At 34.5% G+C, this 21,256-nt stretch overlaps 1 protein-coding gene across 1 annotated transcript in view; it reads left to right on the forward strand.

Moving 5' to 3' along the window:
• Nucleotides 1-21,256, forward strand: part of MAP3K15 (mitogen-activated protein kinase kinase kinase 15) — a 143,095-nt gene that overhangs the window by 47,672 nt on the left and 74,167 nt on the right. The window contains exons 6-7 of the mRNA XM_051985155.1: nucleotides 184-290; nucleotides 18,609-18,779. Coding sequence (XP_051841115.1) covers nucleotides 184-290; nucleotides 18,609-18,779 — 278 coding nt within the window. The remainder of the gene's footprint in view (nucleotides 1-183; nucleotides 291-18,608; nucleotides 18,780-21,256) is intronic.

The raw sequence follows: 21,256 nt of genomic DNA on the forward strand, positions 1-21,256 counted from the left end.
AGTAAATATAAATTTTTTGGCTTTCTCCTTATTCCTATGCCAAAATGATACTGTTTTTTTTTTAAAAGAAATTTTAATCATAAATTACAATAGAGGAATTCACTGAGGTTTTTTTTTTTTTTTGTAGCTAAAAAAAAAAATCTATTTTTTTTTCTTTCCCGCCTTTTGACACTTGGGTGCTAGGACTATGATGCTATGGTAAAATTGGTGGAAACATTGGAGATGCTGCCTACGTGTGATTTGGCTGATCAGCATAATATCAAGTTCCACTATGCCTTTGCACTAAACAGGTAAGAATGATCATTTATATGTGAAGTTTAAAAAAGATAGCACTCCTCCCTCAAGTGACAAATTTAGATAATTACTATCAGAAGTACAAGGTTTAATTAATTTTTTCAAAGAATTAAGAAGTGCAAAAATTTCTCAAACAAAAGCAATGCTTTTCTTAGGCCAGAGAGAAGTAGGATATAGAGAATTAAAGCTAAAAGAGGCACCTTCAAACTTGACAACTAGTTAGTTTGAGCTGTGGACTGATACCATGTTTTTGTTTGACTTGGTGACTGCTATTGAGCCCTCCAAGGACTGGCTGTGCCATGGGAGACTTACACATACCTACAAATCTTACTTTTCTCTAGGCTCTGAGGCAGGCAGGTGGTATATTGGATCAAACACTGGACCTGGAATGATTAAGGTCTGAGTTCAATTACAATCTCAAACATTTTGTATTATCCTGGGCAAATCATATAATCTCTATTTGCATCAGTTTCCTCAACTGTAAAATGGGGATAGTAATAGCACAAATGAGATAGTATTAGTCAAGCACTTAACACAATTTCTGGCACATAACAGGCACTTAAAAATACATATTCCCTTCCTTTCAATAGAGTTATGCTGATGACTCTCATGAGAGGAGGGCTTCAATGTAATTCAAGATGCATTTATTAAGTGCTTAGCATTTGCCAGATGTGGCTCTTGATAGGAAGACAAAAACAAACATGAAACAGTCCCTCTTTCTAAGGATTTTGCATCCTATGAATATAGTACAATATGTACACAGAGAAAAAAATATTGTCAGACAACAATTGATTAAGTATTTTGAGTGCTGAGCATTGTACTGATATAAAGGATATTATCTAAGAATGCATGGAGGATATAAAGAAAGGCAGAAATGCAGATTTTGTCCTTAGGAAGCTCACTTTTGAATCAGAGAAAGAAAACATGTAAATAATTATATATATACTTATACATACATACACATAATATATGTAAATATAGATAGACATACATATGTATAAATGTATGGGATTTAAAAGGAAAGGAGTGGGAAAGGAACCTTCCAAGAAAGACCTTCTATGGAAAGTGGGATTTGAGCTGTGTTAAAGGAAGATGGGAGGTAAAGGTGTGTAGGGAGAACATGTCAGCAGTAAGAAGAAGGTTTGGAGTGTCATGTTCAAGGAAAAGCAGGAAGGCCAGTGTTCTTTGGTTCTATAGTATATGGATGAAAGAAAAGTAGGAGGACAAAGATGGGAAAGGATCAGATTGTGAAGGATTTAGATAATTTATGGGAGGGGAGTAAGCTCCAAAGAAGGGAGGAGATAAGGGAAGGCTTCGAGGAGGTGGCTCCTAGTCAGAGCCTTAAATGTCATAAGGAATTCAGAGAAGCAGTTTGAGGAAAGAATGCTTTGTAGCTTTTGTAAATAATACATGGAAACAGAAGATGACTTGCTGAGTTGGGGAAATAACTAATAATCCCATTCAGTTGGAATATACTGAATAAAAGAAATTAAAGTGAAATAAACAAGTTGAACCCAGATTTTAGAGGACCTTAAATGCCAGGTTTAGGGATCTGTCTTTGTTTAGAAGACGAAAAGAATTTATTTTTCTTTCAAATAAATTAAACAAACATTTTTTCAGAGTACTGTGTGTGAAGGGAATTATGACAGTAAGAAGAACCAGTCCCTGTTCTGAAAGAGTTTATATTCTGCAAGGGTTATACATGTACACAGATATGTAAACCAAGGGAATTTGAGATGGAAGCTTGGATAGTGTTGAGTCTGGAGTCAGGAAGATCTAGTTCAAATCCAGCCTCAGACATTTATTAGCTATATGATCCTGGCAAGTCACTTAACCTGTCTGCCTCAGTTCTTCATCTATAAAAATGAGTTAGAAAAGGAAAGACCAATCCAGGATCCAAGAAAACCTCGAATGGGGTCACAAAAAGTTAGCCACAACTGAAGAGTAGCAAAAAGTACTATTCTCTGAGATAAGGAAAGGTTTCACTTGAGAGGTAGCTGCGGAGCCTTGAAGGAAAGTAGAAATTCTAAAAGACATAGATGCAGAGGCAGTCTCTACTGATCAATATACATTTGTTAAGTGCTTACTCTGTGCCAGGCACTTTGCTAAGCAATGAAGATCCAAAAAGAGGCAAAAAAGTCCTTGTCCTTGAAGAGTTTACAAGCTAATGGGGGAGACAATTTGAAAACAAATATATACAAAGCAAGACATACACAAAATAAATAGGAAATAATTAAAAGTAGGAAGGCAGTAGAATTAAGAAGGCACTCTGGGGACAGTTGGTGCAAAGGAACATAAATGGGAGCTGAAATGATGAATTTCAGGAACAGCTGGTAATCTACTTTGACTGGAATGTAGACTACAGTAAAATGAAATAATTTGGGAAAGGAATGTGGGAGAAAGGTCCATGGAGGAACTTAAAAGCCAGTCTAGGAGTCAGTATTTTGTCCTGGAAGCAATAGAGAATCTTTAGTCATTTTTGGTCAGGAGAATGATGTAGTCTTACTTGTGTTTGTTTTAAGATATTAATTTGTCAGTCTGGTATGGAGGATGGAAATTGTATAGGGGTTGTAATAACCCTAAGTTATTTCCCTCCCTGAAACAGATATACTTGTTTATAAGGATCTTCTAAACAATATTCAATTTTTATCTAGGGTTGGATTAAATGGACTTTGAGTTTCATTCCAACTCTTTAGATTCTCAGATTTTGTATTTCTTAAAAAAAAAAAAAAGACAGCATAGTCCACTTACTTAGCTAGAGATGAATGAAGAATTTTCATGAGTTACTATTGATCTTTAACTCATGGCAAAACATAGTCATGAATTAATTAGGAAAGTTGACCAGTAATGGCTGATGCCTGACTCATGGATGGCAATACTTTTCTATTCATGGCAGGGACTGAGATTAGTTCAGTCCTGTTTGGTTTTTACTATTATTGCCCACTCTGCTGCTTCTAGCAGAACTTTTAAAAACAGGATTTTTTGGACCAACTTTGTCTTCCAATTACTTAAAATTTCCATTGAACTCTTGTGTTTGAGTCTTTCTGCTATGAAGGTTCTGTTTAAGTAATATTTATTGACTATTTGTGTAGAGAGCTCAATATCATTCATAGTGAGGGAGTGGGTAAGGTGCAGCTAAGGGTCAGAAAAGTTTCAAAATTTAAGAAAAATGCTTCCCATCAAAATCATTTCAAGTACCTATCACTTCATTCAGTCACTTGATAAGTATTTATTAACCATTTACTCTGTACCAGGCTTCAAAGGTTATTCATAGAGGTTAAAAAAAACAACAGTCTTTGACTTTGAGGAGCTCACAGTCTAGTGGAAGAGAAAATAAGCAGATAATTATGTACATGTAATTTGTAAACAGGATAAATAGTAAATCATTTATAGAGGGAAGGGATTAGAAATTACAGAAAGATTGGGGAAGTCCTTGTGGAGGAGAAAGAAATTTGTGACCAAAGATGAACTAGAGACCATTACTGATCACAGAATAGAAAATTTTGATTACATCAAATTAAAAAGCCTTTGTACAAATAAAACTAATGCAAACAAGATTAGAAGAGAAGCAACAAAATGGGAAAACATATTCACAGTTAAAGGTTCTGATAAAGGCCTCATTTCCAAAATATATAGAGAACTGACTCAAATTTATAAGAAATCAAGCCATTCTCCAATTGATAAATGGTCAAAGGATATGAACAGACGATTTTCAGAGGATGAAATTGAAACTATTACCACTCATATGAAAGAGTGTTCCAAATCATTATTGATCAGAGAAATGCAAATTAAGACAACTCTGAGATACCACTACACACCTGTCAGATTGGCTAAGATGACAGGAAAAAATAATGATGAATGTTGGAGGGGATGCGGGAAAACTGGGACACTAATGCATTGTTGGTGGAGTTGTGAATGAATCCAACCATTCTGGAGAGCAATCTGGAATTATGCCCAAAAAATTATCAAACTGTGCATACCCTTTGATCCAGCAGTGTTTCTATTGGGCTTATACCCCAAAGAAATACTAAAGAAGGGAAAGGGACCTGTATATGCCAAAATGTTTGTAGCAGCCCTGTTTGTAGTGGCTAGAAACTGGAAATTGAATGGATGCCCATCAATTGGAGAATGGCTGGGTAAATTGTGGTATATGAATGTTATGGAATATTATTGTTCTGTAAGAAATGACCAGCAGGATGAATACAGAGAGGACTGGCGAGACTTACATGAACTGATGCTAAGTGAAATGAGCAGAACCAGGAGATCATTATACATTTCGACAACGATATTGTATGAGGACATATTTTGATAGAAGTGGATTTCTTTGACAAAGAGACCTAACTGAGTTTCAATTGCTAAATGACGGACAGAAGCAGCTACACCCAAAGAAAGAACACTGGGAAACGAATGTGAACTATTTGCATTTTAGTTTTTCTTCCCGGGTTATTTCTACCTTCTGAATCCAATTCTCCCTGTGCAACAAGAGACCTGTTCGGTTCTGCAAACATATATTGTGTCTAGGATATACTGCAACATATCCAACATATAAAGGACTGCTTGCCATCTAGGGGAGGAGGTGGAGGGAGGGAGGGGAAAAATCGGAACAGAAACGAGTGCAAGGGATAATATTGTAAAAAAAAAAATTACCCTGGCATGGTTCTGTCAACATAATTATTATTAAATAAAAATTAAAAAAAAAGATTGGGGAAGTCTTTTTGTCAAAGGTGAGATTTGAAGGAAGCCAGGGAAGTGAGCCGCGGGGAATTGAGCAGAGCAGGTGAGCTGAGATGAGGAGATAGAGAAAATTAGGCATTGTGAACAGCCAGAGAAAATACCTAGAGCCAAGAGAAGTGTCCTGTTTTGTGGAACAGCCAGGAGGCCAGTGACACTGTAAGATATAAGAAGACTGGAAAGTAGAAGAGGGCTAGGTTGTGAAAGTCTTTGAATATCAAATGGAATTTTCATTTTTTAAATAATATTTTATTCTTCCAAATAAATGGATATGTAGTTTTCAACATTCATTTTTGTAAAACTTTTTGTTACAAAATTTTCTCCCTCCCTCCCTTATCTCCCCATTCCCAAAACAGCAAATAATCTGATATAGATTTTATATATGTACAATTCTTATAAACAGAATTTTCTATATAACCCTGAAAGTGATAGGGAACTACTGGAGTCTGTCTATCTATTTATCTATCTATCTATCTAGAGAGAGAAAATGAGAGAATGAGAATGAATATGGAGGATACTTGGAGGGATATGTATAGCATGTGGCAAGGGTGTTCATTTTACTATGCTACCTCAAAGAACCTGATTCTGTAGGATTTCTAGCATCCTCTGATGATGGTATGATGTTATAATATGCCGACCTGTTCTGAGAATTACTGTCATCCTCATCATGTCCCAGTTAATGTTGCTGCTTTCTGCTGGGCTTCAGCTCTCAGGGCCATCCGAGGGGCTCTGTGCTCCTATCTTTTGAGGATTGATGGCTAGAAAACCTCTCCCCTTGACTAGAGTCAGGCTGATCTTTTTTTTTTTTTTAATTCATAGAAGCAACTATGAATTACCATATTTCAACTAGATAAGGCAAGAAAAAGCAACAGAAAGTTCCCAAACCAAGACTATTTGTTCTTTGAACTATTATTTTCAGGTGTTGATATGAAGACCATGGTCCCATATAGCTATCTACTAAAAGGTCATGAAATTTGTAAAAACAAACAAAACCCTAGAAAAACCCCATTATATTCCTCATTGTAAGTCTGTATCCCCAAAACCTTTTTTTGAGGATGCTGTCCAGAAAATTCTCAGGAACTACACAGAGGCTGGGTTAAGGAAATCCAACTAACTCTTAAGATCATCTTAGATTTGCTTGTAAATAAAATTAGGGCAAGAACAGATCAGTTAAAGTATCTTGGCTACATTCCTTCCTTCTTTACATATATCTATCAACTACAAGTCTTTTGTATATACTCTACATATACTATCTATAGTCTCTCTGCATATACTATTCATCTAAATTTACAAAGCTGATTGGGCATTATGATTATATGATGGTATTGAAAATCCGATTTTGTGTGTCTATTTTGAATGTTAGTATTAGAACAATTAATTAATACATGACTACATTTTTCTAAGAATTAGTTTGCCATCAGTGAGACTTCAGAATACAGTTTGTCATGATTATATTTTTTTCAAACATACTTCCACCTCCTCCTATTCATTCTGTCTAGTTGCTTTAAACCATTTTCTTTACAAATTAAGATATGTTATATAGTTGCTTTTAAAATATCTTTAAGCTGCATATTTGGACTGAGAAAAATACCGTGGATAACCAGCTTAATAACTTGTTCCTTTTTGAAAATTATGTTAATATTTGTGAAATCTCTCTATTTCATTAGAATATAAAATTTTAAAATAGCAAAATCATCACTACTAGGATTTTCAGAGTAATTAATCTTGATGCATATTAATTATTGACCATTCTCATGGTATGTACAGACTTTTGAATGGTGATGTTGGGTATCTTTCGTATTGCCTGCTCAGTGTTATTTTGGGATAAGTTCTAGATATTATTATTATTATTATTGTTATTATTTAGCTGTCAGGTAGCAAATCACACATTTATAACCTCTGATACCTGGTATACTTAAGCAAGACACCTGGGGAATTCAGAAGTAATCAATGTTAGATGTTATGAAGATGCTAAGGTTTAGAAAATTTGCTATAAAACTTGTCCAAATTAGTCAAAACTAAAAGGAAAATCCTTAAAACTTTATCATTGTTAATCAAGAGCTGTGAAGATGAGTAAGGGGAGGTGTGGATAGACTGAGTCTCCCCAACCTTATGGCTGCTCTTCCAGAATATGGAACGCATTGCTTCACTTGTGAGTCTTTTTTCATTAAAGGGGATGGGGGAAGAAGAAAGTGATACTTCCTGCTGGTATTTTTTGAAAATGTCCCTGGGGATAATAGATATATCTCAGTCTTAGTTCTACTATCACCATTCTTCTTTCATTCCTCACACTCCGAATTACTTCATTATCATGCTGCAAACCTCCAGAAAGACCCTGAGGAATCTTGGAGTGGTTAGTGGAGTCCCAGAGCTGGAATCAGGACATAAATTTCTTAGGAAGTTTCTAATCTCATTTCGGCACGTCATTTTTTGTCTTGACAGGTACTCTTTGTGACTCCCTTTTCTTATCTGTACAATGAGGAGGTTGTGAGTGACCTTTCAGGTCCTTTTCCAACTCTAAAACTATGATCCAATAATCCCTTAAAATCTCTTTTACTGAGTTCTTTCTCCTCTTCCAGGCTGCCCTTTTTGGATAGGGAAAATATCAGTCTCAAATGACTATTATTTTTTCTAGTACTTCTGCTTGATGAAGAGACTGCCCCATCCCCCTTAATTTGGGGATGTCATTTGTTTTTTAATATTTTGATGACTATTTCAATATGATTGATTTTATTTGTAATCATATGTGTTTTGTAAATTTAAGAAAACACTGTTCTGACAAGGGGTCCATAATCTTTATCAGATCTTCCCAAAAAGATTAAGAAAAAAGATGTAGTTCAAATTTCACTAGAGCTAGTTATTTATTTAAAACTTAACTACAAAATAGAAAAAAATTGCCATGTGCACAGAAAACATGAGAGGATTCAAAATATAAAGCAATAAACTTCCATTTCAAGAAAGCCTAAATAATAAATATTGCACATTATATTGAGAGCTATCCATCTTTGCTTTCTGGAAGAGCTAAAGGACTAGCAACAAGAGCTCTTAGAACCAAGGAAAGAGGCCTCTAAGAAAGCTAACAGGGCTATTTTGAAGGAGAAAATAAAGGATCTGAACTTTTAACAGCTGGCTGCATTTGAGGCAATTATTACACAGAATTGAAAGGCTGCCTCCAGAAGCTCCCCAAGAAACCTGCTCCCAGAGAACCATTATATTTGAGAGAAGAACATTACAGCTTTCTTTTAGGTTTTCTTTTGTTCTCTGCTGTGCACTTTTTACTTTATTATATAAAGAGGAAATTTTACCTCCCTTCCCCCAAGAAGACTACAATTAAGTGCAGATATATTTATATATACATGTGTGCATGCCTGTATATGTGTATACACATACACACACATATATTATATACATACATCTATAGACATATTTATAGGTATCTATAATAATACACATACACTCATATTCATCTATGTAGGGTTGTTCTACACTTGTTTGTCCTTTGAAGGTAGATAACATCTTTGTTAATAGGGCTAATTCTTTCCACATTTTTCCTAAATCCACCAACTCATTTCCTCAATGAAGTTTTTTAGAGTAATGGAGACTTCCTCCTCCTCTTCCTCTTCCTTCTTTTTCTTCTCTTCCTTCTCCTCCTTTATCTCCTTTTGCTTCTCTTCCTTTTTCTCCTTCTTTTCTTCACTGCACCCCTCTATCATCTTTTTTTTTTAAAAAAGCAACTTGTGGCTGCTTTCATTTATCTGAGTCAATATTATACTCTATTATTGTTTATTATCAAGTATTGCATTTCTATAAACATTAATACCTTCTTAGGAAAAGGTCCCTGAGTAGCAGAATCACTTTTACAGTCTGGCAGGAGTTTAGATAGTTTTACCTAACCATAGCATGTGACAGACTAAATTTCATAAGTAAAATGTGAAAAGGCAGGTGCTAGGAAGACATTTTTCACTTTTTGAAATGATAGCTTATTTTAAGGGCACTCAAATCCCTTTTCTTCTGGAATGGAGTCAAATATATTTATCATTTTCCTGTGTGCGGTCCTTTGTAGCTCTGGAATGTCCTTTCCGATCCTTCCTACAACCCCACCATATCTGCAGATTGGCATCCGATACATCCTGCAATACCTAATAGAAATTCTAATTCCTCCATGGTCTTCCTAGCCTACTTCCAATTAATAGTTATTTCTGTCATCTCTTCTTTCAGCCCTCCATACTCTTATGTCCACATTCTAATCTAACTTGGATATTTTGCATTGGAAAGGTTGAAATGGTAGCACAGAAGTGGCAAAGAGAAACTCATGGTGGTCATGAGCAAGTTTTGATATAGTACACATAGTATGACCTACTTAGAAGTGTTTTTAGTTCTGGAAAGACATATATGAGCTAATGGAAAATGAAGTAGGTAGAACCAGAAGAATATTATATATAGTAATAGCAATATCATTAGGAATGACTCAGATACTCTGACCAAGACAATGATTCAAGATTCCAATGGAACCATGATGAAAAATGCTTTTCTACCTCTAGAAAGAAAGCCAATGAACTCTAAATGCAGATTGAAATATATTTTTTAAAACTTTATTTTTATTTTCTTATTTTGTTCATGTTTTCTTTTGTAATATGGCTAATAGGGAAATATCTTTGACTTAACCTCACAGGTATAATTGAAATCAAATTACTTCTCCTCCTTCTTCTCCAATCTCTCTTTTGTCATTATGATTTAATATAGTACAATAATATTCTATTACTTTTGTCTACCACAGCTCATTCATTTATCTCCCAACTGATGGATACTCACTTTGTTTCCAATTTTTGCTATGAAAAAATATTTTGCTGTAAATATTTTTGTCCACATGTTCCTCTGCCTTAGATCTCTGAGTTATGTCTAATAGTGGAATTACTCAGTCAAAAGGAATGAACAATTTATTGTATTGGGGGTATTATTGGGGTAAATTGCTTTCTACAATGGTTAGACTATTTCACAGCTTTACCAACAACATATCAGTGTGCCTGATTTCCCCTACCATTCCAAAATTGCTATTTTCCTTTTCTGTCATTTTTGCCAATCTAAATGTGAGGGAAAATCCCAGAGTTATTTTAATTTGTATTTATCATATTTTTAGTGATTTAAATTCTGTTGTAGACACTTGTTAGCTGTATAATCCTGGGCAAGTCATCAACCTCTTAACCTCAGTTTTTTAAATTTATAATTAGGATAAAATCGTATCTCTATGATAGACTGTAAGGATCAAGTGAGATAAAATGTAAAGCAGGCTATTTTGGGCAGTACACCACACAACTGCTGTGGGTCCATTGTTTGCAGAACAATGCAGTTTAAAAAAAAAGCTTGACTCAGTAGTCAATTTAAAATGCTATTTAAAAAAAATCTAACTTCAATTGAGCTGCTCTAACATCTATGTTAAAATCACACATGATCTTTTGGCAGTTGAGACTGCATAGATAACTTTGTTCGGTGACCTGTGAGTAAAACCATCAGCACATCTTAAATTTTCATCAGAAGCAACAAAGGATGTTTTCACTGGGTGAAACTAAGTAGCAAAAGGATTTTCTGTCATTGTTGAGATTCCCTAAATTCATCTTTTTGTAGATTGCACATTACTAGTCACATTGAGTCTCAGAAGACTAAAAGGTTTTCTCACATAAATTGCAAATGATTTGAAAGAAAAACCCAGTAGAAAAAAGAAGTGGATGGAAAATTCATGATACCTAGATTATGGTGAGCAACTAGAATATAGCCCATCATATCATTTTGGGTACTTTTTTTTTTTTTTAATAAGAGGATATGACTCTGGATTGCTTTGGGAAATTGTTAGTGCATTGAATGATTTTTAGAATCATGTAAGAGAAAAAATATTAATTTGTTTGGCTTGCCAGTGAGTAGCATACTTTTTACTAAACAATGATGGGGAAAAACTAAAATTTTAAGCTGAACTACACTAAAATTCTGTTTTTAAAAATGCCTTTTTTATATGTCTTTGTTTTTAAAGGCAAGATAAAGTAAATTATTGACCTGGAGTATAGACCTCCAGCAGTAAATTCCTACTCCAGTTTTAGGAAAATATAAATTAAAACTGTAAAAGTATTGCAAATAATTTAATATATATATAGTAGAGATAATATGGTTTGGTGGAGCAGCTAGATGGCAACATAGATAGTATGTCAGTCCAGGAGTTAGCAAGACCTGAGTTAAATCCAACCTCAGATTCTTAATAGCTGTGTGACCCTTAAATCACTTAACCCCATTTGCCTCAATTTTCTCATCTGTAAAATGAGCTAGAGAAGGAAATGCAAACCATTTCTGTGTCTTTGCCAAGAAAACCCCAAATTAAGTCACAAAGAGTTGGATGCAACTGAAATGATTAAATGACAAAAAAAATGGTGTAGTTCAGAGGTATCAAAATTCCGTCCCTTGGGTTATATGCGGCCCACAAAGCAATTGGAGCTGGAATCAGATTACAATATGATTGGAAAATTTTTAACAAAATAAAATTTAAAATGCAATCTAACACAGATAATAATTTAATTCATGTGTAGCCTTTAAAGATCTTTTTCCATTTGAGTTTGATACTACCTGAGTATTGTGTAAAGAACTGTTTGGGATTTAGAAAAATGTAAATTTAAATCTCATCTTAGATAGATACTGATTGTAATAAGCCATTTAACTTCTCATTTCCCCCAAGGAATTCTTTTTTAAAAAAATTTTCCTTTTCCTTCCTTTCTCCCTTTTCCTCTCCCTCTCTCACCTCTCCCATTTCCCCAATACAGCAATCTGATATAAGTTAAACATGTGCAATTCTTCTAACCATATTTCCACATTTCATCATGCTATGCAAGAAAAATCAAGTCAAAAGGGGAAAAAAACACAAGAAAAAACTAACAACAACAAAAAAGTGAAAGTACTATACTTCGATCCACATTCAGTCTCCATAGTTCTCTCTTTGGATGCGGATTCCAGGTCTACTGGAATTGCCTTGAATCACTTCATTGTTCATTGAATCACCACATTATTTTGTTGTTACTGTGTACAGTACTGTGTGCTCTTGGTTCTGCTTATTTCACTTATCATCAGTTCATATAAATCTTTTCAGGCTTTTCTGAAATCAGTCTGCTCATATTTCTTATAGAACAATAATATTCCATAACATTCATATATCATGACTTATTCAGCCATTATCCAACTGATGGGCATTCACTCAGTTTCCAGTTCCTCGCCATTACAAAAAGAGCTGCTACAAACATTTTTGCACATCAACATTTCTTTTTTATAAACTTTTGAGTTCCAAATGTTTTTCTCTCTTTCCTTTTTCCCTTCTCCAAGACAGCAAGTAATCTGATATAGATTATACATGTACAATCATGTTAAACATATTTCCACATTATCCATGTTTTAAAAGAAGTAGCGGAACAAAAGGGAAAAGTCACCAAAAAAAGTTGATAACATTATGCTTCGATCTGCATTTAAACTCCATAGTTTTAATTTGTAGTTGTGCCTAGTATTTTGTGTCTATGGATTCTTTTTTACTCCAGACCTAAGGCTCTATCTACTTCCCCAACAAAGTGACTCAGAAGAGAGTGGGATAGAGAGAGTGGCTGGAGGGGTCAATATATTAATACAAATATTTATAATATAATACATTCTTTATAGTTTTTAGACGGGGATTGGAATAATTAATAGTCATGGAGAAATCAGAAGATAATTTTGGCAATAGAAATGGTGGATAATTGAAAGAGGGAGAAGAGGTGGATTGTAATGGGCTAAACAAAAGTTCATGGAACCATAGATGTAAAGTTGGGAGGGACTTTAGGGGTCATCTAGTTTAGATCCCTCATCTTTTTAAAATTGCTTTTTATTTTTCCAAATACATGCAAAGATAATTTTCATCATTTACATTTACAAAATCTTGTGTTCCAATTTTTCTCCTTTCTCCCCCTCCCCACTTTCCTAGACAGCAAGCAATCCAATATAGGTTAAACACATGCAATTCTTCTAAATATATTTCCATATTTGTCTTGCTGTACAAGAAAAATCAGATTAAAAGAGAAAAAAAACATGAGAAAAAAATAAGCAAGCAAGCAAATAACAAGAAAAAGGTAAAAACACTATGTTTTGCTCCATAGTTCTCTCTCTGGATGTGGATGGCTCTTTCCATCACAACAGACCACTCATTAGTAAAAACTGTGACTTTTCTAGATATAAAATATTCCTGATCACACAGATAACAGACAGCTGAGTCAGTATCTGAACCCGTGTCATCTTCAATTCCAAGTTCACCAAACTTTTTCTGGTGTGGTACTCAAACTTTGAACTAAGATCTCCATTTCCACCAGGTTCTAAAGGAGAGAAAAAGTTCATTGACTTTTTAAAATCAAGGTAATCCTTCCCCTCTTTGCCATGATTACTCGCCAAGATTAGGATTTTACTATTGGCACATTAACCAGGCACATTCTTCCCAACATCAACAGAGATGTCAGCTGGCAATTCCATTCACAGCCACTGATGACCTGGCCTGAACTTTTTGTCAACTGATGGCTTGACCTAAGTTTTTTTTTTTCTCCTAGGGGACATTACTCTTTTGGAAGTAAAAGCCATGCATTTAAGCTCAGACTGAAGAAATGTTAGAGATTAAAACTTCATGAATAGAACATACTAATAATATTTATACTGTGTGGCCTTAGCCAATTTTCATTTGTAGAAGAGGAAAAGAATTTCTCTTGAGTGATTCTGTGATTTCTTTGACTTTGGCACTTAAGTTGGTATAAAATTAGCACATTTGCTGCTCCAGCTAAACCCTTTGCTTGTCCATTTGTACATTCAGATCATTGGAAGAGACTTTCTTCTTCAACAGTGAGCCACTTTACTGTATTTGTTAAACACCGTCCAGAACTCAGTATTGTGTTTTCTAAAGAAGAATAAAGGGGAAGGTGATTTCAGGTAGCAAATCTTACTTGCATTTAAAGCCATCATAATTGAATGAGATGTTAGTTTTACTTTCAAGACTTGATGATCAGAAGGCTGAAATATCAGCACAGATCATTTGTTATGTTATAAATAAGCAGAATTCGGGAGGCCTGCAGGACCACCTGTGACAGACCTGGAACTGAATGTAACTATCCATCAATTGACAGATATTTATTAGACAACTGTAAAGATGTTCAAAGGACATCATGTCTGACATTCTAGAGCCCAGCTTCTTAAACTGTGGGTCACAATCCTATATGGGGTCTCGTGATTAAATATGGGGGTCGTGCAATTATGTTTTATATCAGTAAATTTTTGATTTATGTACCTATTTTATAAACCTGTATACCCAGGGTCAAAATTTCTTGGGGGAAAAAAGGGGTCATGAGTGGAAAAAGTTTTTAAAAACCCTGTTCTAGAGGACATAGTCCCTTATTTCTAGGAATTTATAATTTTGATTAAAAGTTGAATGACCATGGATTTTCATGTGGGATTTTCACTGCTGTAGAGAGTATCCCTCAAAGGTTCACAACTTATGGCTAAAGGGGATCTTATTTTGAATTTAACCCCCTCTTTATTGTTTGACTCTTTGTGACCCTGTTTGGAGTTTTCTTGACAAAGACACTGGAGTGGTTTGTAATTTCCTTTTCCAAGTTTGTTTTACAAAGGAGAAAACTGAGGCAAACAGGGTTAAGTTGCTCAGTATCACACATTATAGTGTCTGAGGTCAGATTTGAATTCATGAAGGTAAGTTTTCCTGACTCCATGAATATCACTCTATGCACTATGACGCCACCTAGCTTTTAGATGCTCCATTTTCATAAGATCTCACAGGTAGTAAGGGATATGATAGGATTTGGACTCCAAATCCTGACTCCATTCATTTTACTTGTTTGCTGGTTTTTAAAAACATCCATTAAAAAATATTTGAGTTTCAAATTCTTTTTCTCCGCCTGCTCCTCCCCATCCATTATTGTAAGATATATGTTATGTAAATCATATTTACATATTAGCCATGTGGCCATAAAAAGCAAGAAAAATTAAAAATAAAATGAAAAATTATGCTTCCATTTTCAGTCAGAATTCATTAATTTTCTCTCTGGAGGTGGATAGCATTTTTCATCTTGCTGGCTTTGTTTCTTTTAAGACAACATTCTTAGTCAATGCTGGGTGGAGGAATATTCTCTTTTTTTCTTCTTCCATGGATATAAAAATAGCCTATAGTTTATGAAGTGCTTCCAAGGGTTTCATGTGATTTTTATAAGAGTCCCACTGAAGAGGCTGAGGGCTGGCGTTATTATCTTCATTTTACAAATAAGGAACTGGGATTCAGAGAATTTAAATGACTTGCCTCAGGTCATACAGCTGAACTGGAACTCCTATGTCATTTATTATAGAGTACTAAATAAAACCAAACTTTGAAAAACGATCATTTTCTTTTCCTCTCCTCCTCAACTCTTCAAATCACTGTCTTTTGTTGATCTATAATTTTTATTAAGCATTTTGTTGTTTTAGGGAAAGCTAAAGAAAAAAAGGGGGGAGAAGAGGCATAAAAGGGTCTCAGGAGCTTGTGAAAATACTTTTCAGTAGAGCAAACCTTAGTTCATTGGTTTCTATTAATTGACAAAATTTTCATGTTGCCAGAAACTGGCAGCTGGCTACTGCTCATGTTGGTGACTGATTAAACACAACTGAAATATTGGCTTGTTCTTAGATACCTTGGGGTCTGGAAATTATAAGCAGATAAGCAAAGCGGATTTTTAATCTCCTAGGGGATTAGACCATTTAGCAGTTCTCCTTAAAATGGCTTTTAACTGAAAAGTTCTCTTTGCTTTTTCCCTTGCAAATGTTTGAGATGTGCACATGTGTATATATACTTTTCCTCCCAACCTCAAATGACTTTTGTGGTTAATGGAAAACATAAATTTCAAATTAAGAACAATATGGATTAAATCTAGGGGTAACTAGATCCCAAAGGCTTAAAATCACATTGATAACTAAGAATTTCAGGAAGTTAGTGCAGCCTTTTCATAAATCTGAACATTGGACATCTTAGAAAAATTTGACTCATAGCAAAAAGTAGAAATTTTGTAACTCATTAAATGTTTAAATTATTTTATTTTTTTTCTCCATAGGATTCAGAGATTAGTTTAAGGATAAATGTCATCTGTTAAAAATGTTTAACAAAACTGATTCAGTTGGGAATAGGGTTGGCTGTCTTGAAGGAATAAGCAAAGAGAATGGAGTAAATGAACTCTTTATCAAGAGAACAGTGTGTAAACTGAATGAGTAAGAATATCATGAATAGAGAAAGAATACATCAGGTGCTTTGGGTAGCATCCAAATCAAAAATCTCATTAGAATGAAGCAATTAAGTATCACTGTGGATAGAAGAGTAGACTTGAAATCAGGAAGACTCAAGTTTAAATTCTGCCTCTGGCACAAATTAAGTGATTCTGAGTAAAATATGTTTATACAATGTACATAAACTCATATTTTATACACATGTATACACATGTATACATGGATATTTTGTAAACACTGTGTGAGCTTGGGCAAGTCATTTAACTCTATTTGCCTCAGTTTTCTCATTGACAAAATGAGTTGGGGAAGGAATGAAAAACCACTCCAGTATCTTTGTCAAGAAGACCCCAAATGGGTCATGTAGAGTCAGACATGACGCATACAACTAAACAACTACAATGTACATATGTATGTGCATGTGTGTGTATTTATACATTTCTTCTCTTTTATCTTGTAAATTCTTTGAGGGCAAAAGCTTGAATTTTTTTTTTTCTTTTATCCCTATCATGGAGGATATAATAAGATGCTTAATAAATGTCTGACTCAATGTACTTATTGATATATTTTAAAGGAAAGCAGGTTATTGCTTGTTTAAGCAGAAGACCTAAACTGTTGTTCTAGTGCAGGGTTTTAAAATCTGTATCTATTTTATATACATAAACATATTTACATATACACATACGAAAAATTTCCTAAATTATATGTTAAAATGATTTTAAAGATTTTTTAAAAAAGTTTTGAACTCCAAATTTTATCCCTCTTTTCCTTCCTCTTCTCCTCACTCCCTGGGATGATAAACAATCAGTTATATGTCATAAATTTGCAATCATGTAATGTGGAATGTTGGAGGAGATGTGGGAAAACAGGGACACTGACACATTGTTGGTGGAATTGTGAACACATCCAGCCATTCTGGAGAGCAATTTGGAACTATGCTCAAAAAGTTATCAAACTGTGCATACCCTTTGATCCAACAGTGTTTCTACTGGGCTTATACCCCAAAGAGATACTAAAGAAGGGAAAGAGTCCTGTGTGTGCCAAAATGTTTATAGCAGCCCTGTTTGTAGTGGTTAGAAAGTGGAAAATGAAGGGATGCCCATCCATTGGAGAATGGTTGAGTAAATTGTGGTATATGAACGTTATGGAATATTATTGTTCTGTAAGGAATGACCAGCAGGATGAATACAGAGAGGACTGGCGAGACTTACATGAACTGATGCTGAGTGAAATGAGCAGAACCAGGAGATCATTATATACCTCAACAACGATACTGTTTGAGGATGTATTCTGATGGAAGTGGATTTCTTCGATAAAGAGAGCTTTAATTGATCAAAGATGGACAGAAGCAGCTACACCCAAAGAAAGAACACTGGGAAATGAATATAAGCTGCTTGCATTTTTGTTTTTCTTCCCAGATTATTTATACCTTATGAATCCAATTCTCCCTGTGCAACAAGAGAACTATTTGGTTCTGCACACATATATTATATCTAGGATATACTATAACCTATTCATCATGTAAAGGACTGCTTGCCATCTGGGGGAGGGGGTGGAGGGAGAGAGGGGAAAAATCGGAACAGAAGTGAATGCAAGGGATAATGCTGTAAAAAATTACCCTGGCATGCGTTCTATCAATAAAAAGTTATTTTTAAAAATTTGCAATCATGTAAAACATTTCCAAATTAATCATTTTGTATAAGAAGTCTTGAGTAAAAGCAAAGGAAAGAATGTGAAAAATAGCATGCTTGAGTCTTATTCAAACAATAATTCAAACAGTTCTTACTCTGGGGCAGATGGTATGCTTCATCATTGGTCATTTGGAATTGTCTTGCATTAATTGTATTGCTAAGAGGAATAAGCTCCTCCCAGTTTGTCCTACACTACTGATGTGACTGTATACAACATTCATCTAGTTCTGTTCACTTCATTTTGCATCAGTTCATGTATATCTTTTCAGGGTTTTCTGAAATTATCCTGCTTGTTATTTCCTATAGAATAATAATATTCCATTATATCTCTTTGCTACAACTTCTTTAACTATTGTACTAAATTATTGGGTATTCCCTCAATTTTCAATTTTTTTGCCACCAAAAGAGCTGCTAAAATTATTTTTATACAAATAAAGATGGTTCCCTTCTATCTTTTAAAAAAATTATCTTTGGAATATAGATCAGAATGCTGAATCAAAGAATATACACAGTTTTACAGCCTCTAGGGCAGGTTTACAAAAAAAGTCACCTTTGTTTGCTATTAGTCTTTCATGATGACACATGAATATGTTTCAGGAGAAATCATGCCGGTGACCGAGGGAAGGCACTACAAGTGATGCTTCAGGTTCTTCAAACATGTGATCATCCTGCTCCAGATATGTTCTGCCTTTGTGGGAGAATTTATAAGGACATATTCCTCGATTCAGACTGCAAGGATCTGGAAAGCAGGGATTCTGCCATTGAATGGTGAGATCAAATTCTATTTCAAATCAATTTCTGTTTTATATGTAAGGTGACAGAATTGCACAAATTCACCAACACTAGGTATGGCAGTTAGGTGGTGCAGTGGATTAAGTGCCAGACCTGGAGTCAGGAATATTTATCTTCCTGAGTTCAAATCCAGTCTCAGGCACTTATTGCGTGACTCTGGGTAAATCACTTAATTTGTTTGCCTCAGTTTCCTCATCTGTAAAACTGATAGAGAAGAAAATAGCAAATCACTTCAGCATCTTTGCCAAGAAAATCTCAAATAGGGTCACAAAGAGTCAGATACAGAATGAGACAACTGAACAATAATGATAACATTTGTGGGTTCCATTCTCCATAGTGGCTAAATGAGAAACATATTTAAAAAGCAAAAGGGTCAAACAGTGTGACCTATGTCTTGTCCAAACCAGATAAAAATATGATTAGGAAATTTTTAATAAAATTAATAAAAATGCAGTTTTCCATTATAAGTCTTTTGGAATTCTCTTGAATCATCATTTTGCTGAGAAAAGCTGTCCATCATAGTTAATCATCACACAATGCTGTTACTGTGTGTACAATGTTCTCTTGGTTCTGCTCAGTTTACTTAGTATCAATTCCTGTAAGTCTTTCCAAGCTTTTCTAAAATTAGCTTGCTCATCATTTCTTACAGGACACTAATATTCCAGTATATTCATATACCATAACTTATTCAGCCATTCCTCATTTGATGGGTATAGTGTTAACCATTCAATATGAGGTTAGCAGAAGTCCTTTTATACAATTTAGTAGTCCCTGTTGCATTTTGAGTTTAATTTCATTGGACTAAATGATCTTTTTAGATACTTTCCATTTTTAAATCTGTGATTCTGCCAGCTCATGTAGTATTTTATGGTTACAAGAAACTTATGTGTATGATTGTAATTGAGCTCTTCCATACAGATTTTGTAAAAACAATATGAGAATATGAGGAAATTGAGTCTCAGAATAATTAAATGATCTACTTGTAGACATATAATATAAAGAACTAGATCTCAAAACCAGGTCTTATTAATCTTATTTTTCCAGCTGCAATTCTAGGTCTGGAGTCAGGATGCTTAGCAAAGTGCCTAGCACACAGTAGGTGCTTAACAAATGCATATACCCTTCTTATCTACTCTATACTTAATAGTTATTTTGTAGTTTTAGGATTTATGGAAGGTGCTGAGAGGTTAAATGATTTCTTATAATCTAATTGATATATATCATAGGCAAGACTAGCACTCAAGTTCTTGACTTCAAAGTTAGCCCTTTAAACACTATGAATTGTTATCTATCTCTGAATATCCATATATCACATTCACAAGAAAAGATTCTTCCTCATCCATAATCCCTACTAAAGCTGACTCTCTCTTTTTTTTTTTAAATTTTATTTTATTTAATAATAACTTTGTATTGACAGAATCCATGCCAGGGTAATTTTTTACAACATTATCCCTTGCACTCGCTTATGTTTCGTTTTTTCCCCTCTCTCCCTCCACTCCCCCCCCCAAGATGGCAAGCAGTCCTATATATGTTAAATATATTGCAGTATATCCTAGATATAATACATATTTGCAGAACCAAACAGTTCTCCTGTTGTACAGGGAGAATTGGATTCAGAAGGTAAAAATAACTCGGGAAGAAAATCAAAAATGCAAATAGTTCACATTCGTTTCCCAGTGTTCCTTCTTTGGCTGTAGCTGTTTCTGTCCATCATTTATCCATTGAAACTCAGTTAGGTCTCTTTGTCATAGAAATCCACTTCCATCTAAAGCTGACTCTCTTGATGATTTAATCCAGTAATTCTACTTTCATCATATTTGGGCAATCAAGTAACTAAAGAGGTACAGTTTAGTGCTGTTGTTGCCATTTTGTCATTGGGGAAACTGAATCACAGAAAAGTCACCTCTTTCCCATTATATTGTATAGGTATTAATAGTAGGGCTATAGTGTCAATTAAACATTTAAAAATTTTTTTCCCTTTTTTTGAACATAATAGTATTTTATTTTTTTCCGATTACATGTAAAGATAGCCTTCACATTCATTTTTGTAAGATTTTGAGTTCCAATTTTTTTTTCCTTTCCTCTCTTTCCTCCCCCCTCTTCAAGACAGCAAACAATCTGATATAGGTTATACATGTACAATCATATAAAACATTTCCATATTAGTCATGTTGTGAAAGAAGACTCAGAACAAAAAGGAAAAACAACAAGAAAGGAGAAAAAAACAAAAATGTGAAAATAGTATGCTTTGATCTGCATTCAGAATCATAGCTCCCTCTAGATGTGGATAGTATTTTCCATCATGAGTCTTTAGAAATTGTTTTGGATCATTGTATTTCTAAGAAGAGCTAAGTCTATCACAGTATCAGAGTTGATCATCACACAATGTTGCTGTTACTGTGTATTATGTTCACCTGGTTCTGCTCACTTCAGTCAGCATCAGTTCATGTAAG

Source organism: Antechinus flavipes, chromosome 3 (assembly GCF_016432865.1).
Source record: "Antechinus flavipes isolate AdamAnt ecotype Samford, QLD, Australia chromosome 3, AdamAnt_v2, whole genome shotgun sequence".
Classification (NCBI taxonomy): Eukaryota; Metazoa; Chordata; class Mammalia; order Dasyuromorphia; family Dasyuridae; genus Antechinus; species Antechinus flavipes.